This window comes from Octopus bimaculoides, chromosome 23, assembly GCF_046866305.1.
Source record: "Octopus bimaculoides isolate indiv1 chromosome 23, ASM4686630v1, whole genome shotgun sequence".
NCBI lineage: Eukaryota > Metazoa > Mollusca > Cephalopoda > Octopoda > Octopodidae > Octopus > Octopus bimaculoides.
This window is the reverse complement of record NC_142950.1, coordinates 22,752,406-22,763,442: the sequence shown is the minus strand read 5'-3', so window position 1 is coordinate 22,763,442 and position 11,037 is coordinate 22,752,406. Positions and strand designations below refer to the sequence as shown.

At 36.6% G+C, this 11,037-nt stretch overlaps 1 protein-coding gene across 1 annotated transcript in view; it reads left to right on the top strand.

Moving 5' to 3' along the window:
- The window catches only part of LOC106877256 (patched domain-containing protein 3-like), a 39,769-nt gene extending 29,173 nt beyond the window's left edge, over positions 1 to 10,596 (top strand). Inside the window, exons 11-16 of the mRNA XM_089340693.1 lie at positions 276 to 428; positions 943 to 1,068; positions 2,742 to 2,886; positions 4,640 to 4,761; positions 7,047 to 7,238; positions 9,127 to 10,596. Coding sequence (XP_089196819.1) covers positions 276 to 428; positions 943 to 1,068; positions 2,742 to 2,886; positions 4,640 to 4,761; positions 7,047 to 7,238; positions 9,127 to 9,306 — 918 coding nt within the window. The 3' untranslated portion in view covers positions 9,307 to 10,596. The remainder of the gene's footprint in view (positions 1 to 275; positions 429 to 942; positions 1,069 to 2,741; positions 2,887 to 4,639; positions 4,762 to 7,046; positions 7,239 to 9,126) is intronic.
- Positions 10,597 to 11,037: the final 441 nt, after the last annotated feature.

Sequence of the window (11,037 nt, the reverse complement as noted above, 5' to 3'; positions counted from 1 at the left end):
CAAGCTTGCCAAGAATTATCTAACATTTCCTTTCCTTGTAAAAGATAAGCTGAGGGGCTGAGGGAAATTTCCTTGTAAAAGATAAGCTGAGGGCTTAGGGAAATTTCCTTGTAAAAAATAAGCTGAAGGCTTAGGGAAATTTCCTTGTAAAAGATAAGCTGAGGGCTTAGGGAAATTCGAGCTTGTTGGTTGATCAAGAATTGGCTGTTATCTCTAGAAGTTATCTCTTTCATAGGTTTTATTGCTATTTCAATTTTTTAAATGTTTGTTTGTAGGTGACTAAACTGTCCATGAGAATAAAAGAGATGAGCAAAAATTCACAAAGAATGGACGTTATGAAAGAGTTGGAGGATCGAGTTGCAAAATACTTCAATCAGACAAATTGCTTAGTTTTTTCTAAACACTATCTTGAGTGGCGAATTAATGCGGTAAGTGGATTTTTGATAACCCAAATGGAAAAACTTCCTTTCAGATTTCACCTTACCACTGTGTTTTTAAAACATAAATATAGGTATGAGCATGACTGTATGATGAAAATGTTTGTATTCCAAGCATGTGGTTTTGGGTTCAGTCCCACTGCACAGCACTTGGAAAAGTGTTTTCTACTAGAGTTTCATGTTTTTAAAGCAGATAAATATAGGAATGGATGTGGTTATATAGTTATGAGGTTTTGCTTTCCAACCATGTGGTTTTGGGTTTAATCCCACTGCATTGCACCATGGTTAAGTGCCTTGTATTATAGCTCCAAGCTGACCAGCCTTGTGAAAGGATTTAGTAGGTGAAAACCATGCAGCTGGGAAGCAAACTCCTCCATCACATAACATAATAAAGAGATCATATGTAAAGAATACAAATTTTTCCTGAACAATGTATTGTACCTTCTCCTGCAGTTCCTGTTGTCCATTTATTCAAGTTTGGTTTTATTTTTGAGGTTCTTTCTAGGTATTGGAATGGGAAATCAAAAGGAACTTGTCTTTGGCATTTTTATCAGTGTTTGTCATCACGTTCATGATGATAATGAACTGGAAGACATCATTATTGGTGGTCATTGGTGTTATTTTCACTTTGGTAAGTTGCATCCAGTTTAGCAGCAGTATTCATGATGTGTGTGTGTGTGTAAGAACATGTATATTATCAAGTTTGTTTTAGCCATCGTGGCTAATTCTTTGTTGAAGAACTGGTGGTTGTATATGCATCCATATACACACACATACGTGTGTGTGTGTGAGTAGGTATGTGTGTGTGTGTGTGTGAATATCAAACAATGAAAACGAGTGTTCACTGCCACATTGGTGGATAAAGATTTTTTATGTGTGTATTAAGGCTACCATTGGTTTCATATTAAAAAGATATCTCAAACAATTCTTCAAGCTGATCACATAGAAAAATTAGTGTTCTTCTCCAGAGACATGAAACCAATGGTAGCCTTAATACACAAATATATATATTTATGTATGTAATAATGATAATTTCTCAAGTAACCAGAAAATGGATTTGGTATCAATCTTTATTTTGTACAACGGTTGTCTTGACCCATCCTGCTAATGTCCCTTATGGATGGGACTCCATTCAACATCCATTTTTTTTTTTTTTTTTTGTTATTTACCTATATTTACAAACGTTTGCAATTCTTATAGAAAGATAGTAGTAATTGAAAATTGTAGCAATGTTTCATTCCCTAACCAGATGAGCATATAACAACATGACAGCCAGGGGCTTTAGCAAGACACAACTTTATGTATGGACAAGGCCAGATTAAGACCCATAGAGGCCCTGACCACTTAGATTTTGGTACCCCTATCATCATCATCATCGTCGTCGTTTAACGTCCGCTTTCCATACTAGCATGGGTTGGACGATTTGATCGAGGACTGGTGAACCAGATGGCTACACCAGGCTCCAATCTGATTTGGCAGAGTTTCTACAGCTAAACAACAATAAACCATAAAATAAAATTTTTATTGTTCAAAGTGAAACAAACTAAGAGTGAGATGGAAAACAATGTTTATTTTGATACACTTTCACTTAATGAATGCATATTTGAAAAGTTTTCTCCTACTTTTTCCAACATGATGAGATGACTGGGAAAAAAAAAGGGGTTGAATGAAAGGGAAATAATAATGGTGATCCCAATGAACTAAGGTGCACAAGCGTGTGTGTGTATGTATGAATGGGGGCGAGTAAGTCTGTCTGTGTATGCATGTGTAATGTGTGTTCAGCAGTTGATGTGTGCTTTTTCAAGTGGTGTGTCTACATGTGCATGTGTGTGTGTGTGTGTGTGTGTGTGACCCAATAGTGTGCATGTGTGTAGTGTAATGTTTGTGGGTAAAAGTTATCTTTGTTTATGTGTGTTGCGTGTGTATGTATATATTGTCTGTGTTAAGGTATTATATGCTTGTGTGGGTGTGGGAGTGTGCATAATGATATGTGTACTGAGTTAAACATATATATTTATGTATGACATAGGGAACTATTAATCCAGACATGTTTTCTTTCCTCGTTCCTTTCTGTCGAAGAGCATAGGCTTGAAACATCAAAGAATTTTCCATTTTTCTTGAGCATCAAACTAATACAATTTGTTTGTTCTTCCCTCACCTGTCTCTGTCTTTTTTCTTTGTACATTTATTTGAATCACACACACACACACACACACACACACACAAGTAGATACATACACATACATAAATATGTAATATGTGTAAATATGTAATATGTGTAACGTTATTTCTCTCCTATTTCAGGTGGACATTAGTGGATCACTGAACTTCTGGGGTCTCTACATTGACACAACATCCTGTGTCATTGTAACCATTTCTGTTGGTCTGGTGGTTGACTACTCTGTCCATATTGGTTTTACTTACATGACAATGAAGGGAAAAAATAATGGTTAGTCATCTTCTTTCTTGGTGCCTCTTTTTCTATCCTGATAACCACACCACCCAACTAGTACTAAATATTATTATTAGTAGTATAACAACAATGGTAGCAAGCTGGCAGAATCATTAGCATGCCGGGCAAAATGCTTTGCAGTATTTTGTCCATCTTCATGATCTGACTTCAGATATCGCCAAGGTCAACTTTGCCTTTCATCCTTTCAGATTTGATAAAATAAATACCAGTTGAGCCCTGGGGTTTATGCAATCGATTTATCCCTTCCCCTGAAATTGCTGGCCTTGTGCCAAAATTTGAAACCATTATTAATTAGTATGACAATAATAATAATAGTAGTCCTTTCTACTGTAGACACAAGGCCTGAAATTTGTGGGGAGGAAAGTAGTCGATTACATTAACCCTAGTGTTTCACTGGTACTTAATTTATTAACCCCTGAAAGGATGAAAGACAAAATCAACCTCGGCAGAATTTGAACTCAAAATGTAAAGATGGATGAAATGAGGCTAAGTATTTTGCACAACTTGCTAACAATTCTGCCAGCTCGCCACCTTAGATAATAATAAAATAGTAATCATAATGATGGTTTCAAATTTTGCCACAAGGGCAGAAATTTTGGGGAAGGGAATGAGTTGAATACATCAACCCCAGTGTTTGACTGGTACTTATTTTATCAACCCTAGTGTTTCACTGGTACTTATTTTATCGACCCCGAATGGATGAAAGGCAGAGTCAGCCTTGGCAGAATTTGAACTCAGAATACAGCTGCAGACGAAATACCGCTAAGCATTTTGTCCGGTGTGCTAACGAGTCTGCCAGCTCATCACCTTAATAATAATAATAATAATAATAATAATAATAATAATATCACTACTATTAACAACTACTCTCAATTGAACTACCATTAACATCACTACTCTATCACCACCACCACCACCACCACCACCACTTATACTATTATTATTTATTAGTTCCACCGAGGTCGACTTTGCCTTTCATCCTTTCAGGGTTGATAAATTAAGTACCAGTTGCGTACTGGGGGTGATATAATCAACTGGCCCCACCTACCCCAAAATTTCGGGCTTTGTGCCTTGAGTAGAAAAGATTATTATTTATTAGTATGATGATGATGATAATAATAATAATAATAATAATAATCCTTTCTACTATAGGCACAAGGCCTGAAATTTTGATTGACCTCAGTATGTAACTGGTACTTATTTTATCAACCCTGAAAGGTCAACCTCAGTGGAATTTGAACTCAGAATGTAGTGACGGGTGAAATACCGCTAAGCGCTTCATCCGGCATGCTAATGTTTCTGCCAGCTCACCACCTTAATAATAATAATAATAATAATAATAATAATAACTAGCTGGACCTGTGAAAAATTCATGGAAAGCACAAAAAATGTAAGCATCTGTAAACAGTGTACTGGTGCCTTGAGAAATGTTTGCATATTATGACTGTCTGCCTTTACGTTCTGAGTTCGAATTCTGCTGAGGTCAACTTTACTCTGCCAGCTCACACTTCAATAATAATAATAATAATGATGATAACAATAATAATGCTGCCACCACTACTAACTACTACCTTTAGTTCAACCACCATCAGCATCACTATTCCCATCACCACTACCACCGCTTCTATTATAAGTGTCTTTCATTCATTTTCTATTTCCACTACCACCAACATCAGCATCACTTGCAGCAGATAACATTATTCTTGCTTTTTTTTTTTTTTTTTTACAGATCGAATGATTATAACCATGAAAGAAATAGGCCCCCCTGTATTCCATGGTGGTTTTAGCACCTTCATTGCCGTGATACCCCTGTCTATGGGTTCTACTTACCCCTTCCGGACGTTTTTTAAGGTAACTTGTTCTGTAAGGTGGAGAGAGTGAGAGAGTGGTATATATATATATATATATAAAAATTAAACAATAGGGTAAAAAAATTGGATATTAATTAATATCAATTTAATACCAGGTAACAAGCACATTAAAAGAATCGGGGAGATTTAGAAAAAATCTGAGATCTCAAACGATTATTGTATATGTATATATAAGAATATATAAAAATATATATATAAAGGAGACCACTAGGTGGACTGCTAATGTGCTAGAAGAAGATCACATGTCATGTGTCTACTAAGACTGAATAATGTGTGCGATTCTCTAAATTGTATCTCTCCAACGGTCTGTACTGATGAGAAACAGATATTTTCGGTAAGAAAATATTGATTTCGAAACATATGTTTACAGATAATTGTATTTTTTTGTGTAATTTTCACTGGTCTTGCCCGATTTACGTTTTTGTTGCTTCGCTGAATGCCCTTTGAGAATTGTTCAGTCTTAGGAGACACATGACATGTGATCTTCTTCTAGCACATTAGCAGTCCACGTAGTGGCCTCCGTTATATATATATGGAAGGAGTGGGTGTATATATGTGGACATGACAAAACTTTATAGGTACAGGCATGACTATATAGTTAAGATGCTCACTTTGCAGCCATGTGGTTTTGTGTTCAGTCCCATTGCACAACACCTTGGGCAAGTGTCTTTCATTATAGCTCCAAGACGACCAATACCTTGTGAGTGAATTTGTTGATGGAAACTGTGTAGAAACCTGTGGTGGCTGTAGATATTTTATCTTTTACCTTCTTGTATCAAGCATTTCATTGCAGCCATGCTGGGGCACCGCCTTGAAGGGTTTTTGTTAAACAAATTGACCCCCAGGACTTATTTTTTTTAATCCTAGTACTTATTTTATCAGTAACTTTTGTTGAACTGCTAAGTTACATGGATGTAAACTCATCAACACCGGTTGTTAAGTGATGGTGGGGAACAAACAAACACACAAGGACTTCACACATATAAATATACATACATTCAACTATATATATATATATATATATATATATATATATATATATATATAGTTGAAAAAGGATTAGAGATCTATACAGATCAAATTTTATATATAAAAGATGGAGGTGGCAATAGTACAAAAGTAAGTCTAAGACATTTCAGTTTAAGAGGGAATTTAATGAAGATGATTTTAAAAATTATATAAAGAAAATGTTACTGGTTTCGACGAATCTCATTTTATCAAATCATCATCATCATCATCATCATCATCGTTTGATGTCCGCTTTCCATGCTAGCATGGGTTGGACGATTTGACTGAGGACTGGTGAAACCGGATGGCAACACCAGGCTCCAATCTGATTTGGCAGAGTTTCTACAGCTGGATGCCCTTCCTAACGCCAACCACTGTAGAAACTCTGCCAAATCAGATTGGAGCCTGGTGTTATCAGTAAAAATTTATAAAAATTTGAAGTAAAAGCAACTGATCTTCTGTTTTAGAGTCAAGACTCGTTTTTGACCCCCAGACAAAAGATAAACTGTTTTTACTTCAAATTTTTATAAATTTTTACTAATATTTGATAAGATGAGATTCATCGAAACCGGTAACATTTTCGTTATATAATTTTTTAAATCATTCTTATTAAATTCCCTCTTAAATTGAAATGTCTTAGACTTACTTCTGTGCTATTTCCACTTCCGTCTTTTATAGAGATGTGTGTGTTGATAACTGGTGTTGGTGTGTTTACATCCCTGTAACTTAGTGGTTTGGCAAAAAAGATTGATAGAATAACTACCAGGCTTAGCAAAAGTATTAAGTACTGGGGTCAATACATTTGACTAAAAATTTTTCAAGGTAGTGCCCCAACATGGTCACAGTCTAATGACTGAAACAAGTAAAAGAAAAAGTAAAAAGATATCTATGATAGGCTTCGTTCAGTTTTCATCTATCAAATCCACTCACAAGGCTTTGGTCAGCCCGAGGCTATAGTAGAAGACACTTGCCAAAGTACCACACAGTGGGACTGAACCGGGAAGCAAGCTTCCTACCACACAGCCATACCTGTTGAAAATGTCAGATGTAGTACTCTCTCTTCTTTTTTATTTCTTTTTCTTTATACTTTTCTATTTTGACACCCTCTTATACAATGCATACATGCATAAACTGAAACAGACTCGCACAAACACATAAGCATGCAAACACATGTAGCACACATTCACACATGTAACACTCTTTCATGCTCATTTATACACTCACTCTTGATTCCTCCTTTGTGTTTTTCTACTTTAGATATTCCTGCTTGTCGTCATGTTCGGTCTCTTTCATGGCATCATATTTCTACCAGTGTTATTAAGCATCTTTGCTCCCCCGTCCTACCCCTCAGCGAAAAATGTGAAAGTGCGGAAATTCAGTAAAATCAAGTCAGTTTTTTCCAACAGAATGTCTGGGATCAATAATGTGGGACTGGACCTTCACAACGAGGTAAACCCTTTCTTTATGTATTTTTTTTTTTGTTTTACTTCGTTTTTTTTTGGGGGGGGGGTCTCATACTTTAACTGTAATTTTCTTCCAACCTCATGGTTTGGGGTTTGGACCAAAGCTTTGTGAGTGGGTCTGGTAAACAACAGAAACTGAAAGAAACCAATAATATAGATGATGGCAATTGTTAGGACATATATACATATATATATATATATATATATATATATATATATATATATATATATATATATATATATAGTGAAGGCACATGGCTCAGTGGTTAGAGCTTTTGCACAATGCAGTGAGAATGAATTTTGAGTAACCATTAACTTAATTTAATTTAATTTACTTTAAGGTATGGATGACTTAAGTTTACTTTTAATCTTCCCATTCTTCTAAACATCAAGTAAATAAATAATTCACTTTGAGTGCACGAAACATCGCATGTGCATATGCTCACATTTTTGCTGATTCTTGTATGAGCATGTGTACTCATGCCATGCAGCTTGCCTGGGGGCGTTTATACATCCATTTCTGTTAACGGTTATTTTCAATACTTTTCTCACTGGATTGCATGTTCGTTTCTCTTTTTGCCATCTGCAATTTTAGTTTTGATCTTCTATATATAAGAATTTTCCTCCGTCTGGCTGTTTTTCTCTCTACAAAATAGAAAGTTACATTGTAAAACAGTCATTTTAACGAATTGATTTTATTTATTTATCACTCGACAAGATACATTTGCACCACTGGTGGCTCTTGAACCAGTTGTTGAGTGTCCCACCCAAGAGGAATCGTTGCTAGATGTGTCGAAGCAATTGTCCTGATTAATAATAAATTCTCGTATATTCCATCTTCTGGCTTTCATTTGTTATATATATATATATATATAAAATCCTCATCATTTAGTGTCTATTTTCCATGCTGGCATGGGTTAGATGGTTTGACTGGAACTGGTAAACTGGAGAGCTGTACCAGACTCCAGTCATTTGTTTTTGCTTGGTTCTATGGCTGGATGCCCTTCCTAATGCCAACCACTCCAAGAGTGTAGTGGATGCTTCTTATGTGTCACCAGCACAAGTGCCTCTCACGTGTCACCAGCATAGGTGCCTTTCATGTGCCACCAGCATGAGTGCCTCTCATGCATCACTGGCATGGGTGCCCCTCATGCGTCACTGGCACAGGTGCCTTTCCACATCACCGGTACAGGTGCCTTTTACATACCATCATCACGGGTGCTTTTTACGCATCACTGGCACATAGGTGCCTTTTATGTGTCACTGTCACAGGTGCTATTTATGTTCTGCCAATTCTATTGCCTTTGATACTTTTTTATATATGGTGGTGTATGGACTCTGCTCAATAACCTAGGTTGCACTCTGAAGACTGTTAAACTTGCACATGTGGCGGATAGCTATGAGGTAGGAGATTGCAGACTGATGTGTGCATACATGCAGTTCTTTGTTGGAAACATGATGGTGTCATCTAATGTTCTCAATGGTTCTCAGGGCTCTGCTATTGAAGCCGTTGATCCTCTTTGCCAGGGTCTTCTTGAGGGGCCGTATTTCTACTCCATGTAGGAGAATGGAAAGGATTGAAACATTGTAGATGCAGAACTTCATCTTCTAGGAGCTAGAGCAGTGCTGCCAAAGGGGCTTCCTTAGGGATTACATGACCCCAGCAGCCAAACAACATATTTCATTGTTTTTTTCTTTCTTTTTCTGGACACGTATATCTAAGTCTACATTACCCCCTAATATGTGCATTCTCTTTCTTATCATTTTTTGAGTGAGTTGAATGAAGTTTGGTTGATGTTTCTAGCATGTCAAGCAACCATATAATATAAATGCTTACATTGGCACTCATTGTTTGTTTGTTTCTTTTTTTCTAGTTTGGCACACAAGATACAATCAGAGATAATGTATACAAGACTGACTACAACACACCCTACCATATTTCTAGCAATGAACTTGACAGAACAGATTTGTCACCAACATTCTTATCATTGGAAAAGAACATTGACCCTACTCAAAATGGAACTAAACCTAACAAAAATGGGAAAAGCCAATAACCATAATGGTCGTGATGGTGGCATTGATCATGACATTGATGGTGGTGGTAGCAGTAATAATAATGATGCCAGCAGTGGTGGCGGTGGTGGTAATTTGCAAGAGAAAGAGAAGACAACAAAAAACAAATAATCATAATAATAATAATAATAAAACAAATTTGAGACAATTTTCTATAGAACTTTGAGAGATTGCCGCAATTTCTAGCCTATCTGTGATTACCCGCAAAAAATGTAGAATATTCTATTGTCTTTGTGTACTGGAATTGTTGAAGATGCAGGGAACAGCATGTCAGTGTGTGCAGACAAGGCACATGCAAAACGCATGCAATTTACTCCATACATATGGACATACTCATAAACATACACACATAAACATCTGAAAACCACACACATACACACACACAGGTATGCATTCTAAAATGTGTATCCCTGTTTCATTTGAAGAATTTCTTGGTCATCTTTTTCTTTTGCTCATATGCTGCCTCTACGTTTGTCTCTCCTCTCTCTCTCTCTCTCTCTCTCTCTCTCTCTCTCTCTCTCTCTGCCGACCTTTCTTCTATTCGCTCACTTTTTGCCTCTTAATGTATTACATTATGCACACACACACACACACACACACACACACACACACACACACACACACAGATCCATGCATGCAAACATATCATCATCATCACCATTGTCACATTAACATCCATTCTTCTATGCTTGCATGGGTCAGACAGCTACTCAAGGTAGGCAAGCAGTGGGTTTCTCTACAGCTGGACACCCTTCCTCTTGCCAACCCTCACCTGTGATATATATATATATATATATATAAATACGTTATTATTCATATACATATGCGTATGTATCATGCACATGCACATATATAAAGGTATGTATATGTATACATGTGCATGCACACATTTCTATGAAGGTTAGTGATCGACATTTTGCAATGAACTCATAATTCTCTTTTTGCTCCCCTTATTGGTGAAGCCATTAGTAGTTATGCGCACATAACTTGATGTACTCTGTCTTTAGTCACTATGGTGCAACATTGAACATAAAACTGCAATTAACTTATTGTAACTGCGCCCGCTCTTGTTTTTGCTTGCTTCAAAGAAGATCAGGAAGAATTAGTTAGCTGTAAAATACTAAAACACAGGAAATATATTTATGAGAGAAGAGATTCTTTTGTTGGAATGTTTATTTGGAAGATGACACGAACCTTCTAGGGAGCATCTTCAGTCCTTTTGTATGAAGTTCTGGTTGTAAAATGATTTAAATTAAAACTTTCTACTGAAACTTCATGTTTATTTATGTTCCAGACTCAAGCTTAAGTATAACAAAGATATTCTACTAAATTCTTCATTATTTTCAAAATTAATTGGAACAAAGGTAGTGTATTTTAAAGGCTTAAAGTAATCCAAACCAAAATGTTCCTTCCAATCATCATCATCATCATTACCATCGTCATTTAACATCTGCTTTCATGCTGACAGTTTGACAGGAACCGGTGAGTTGCAAGGTTGCATTGAGCTTCAATGTCATCTTTGGCATGGTTTCTATGGCTGGATGCTTTTCCTAATGCCAACCACTTTACAAAGTGTTTGGCATTAGGAAGGACACTCGTGAGGTTGCCATGTAACTTGCAAAGCAAAAAGAGCGGGGGAAAAAGGAAGGGGAAGAAGCTCCCACTACTAAGAGGATGTATTTGAGAGTAGGTGGAGGTGGGTGGCTTTATGT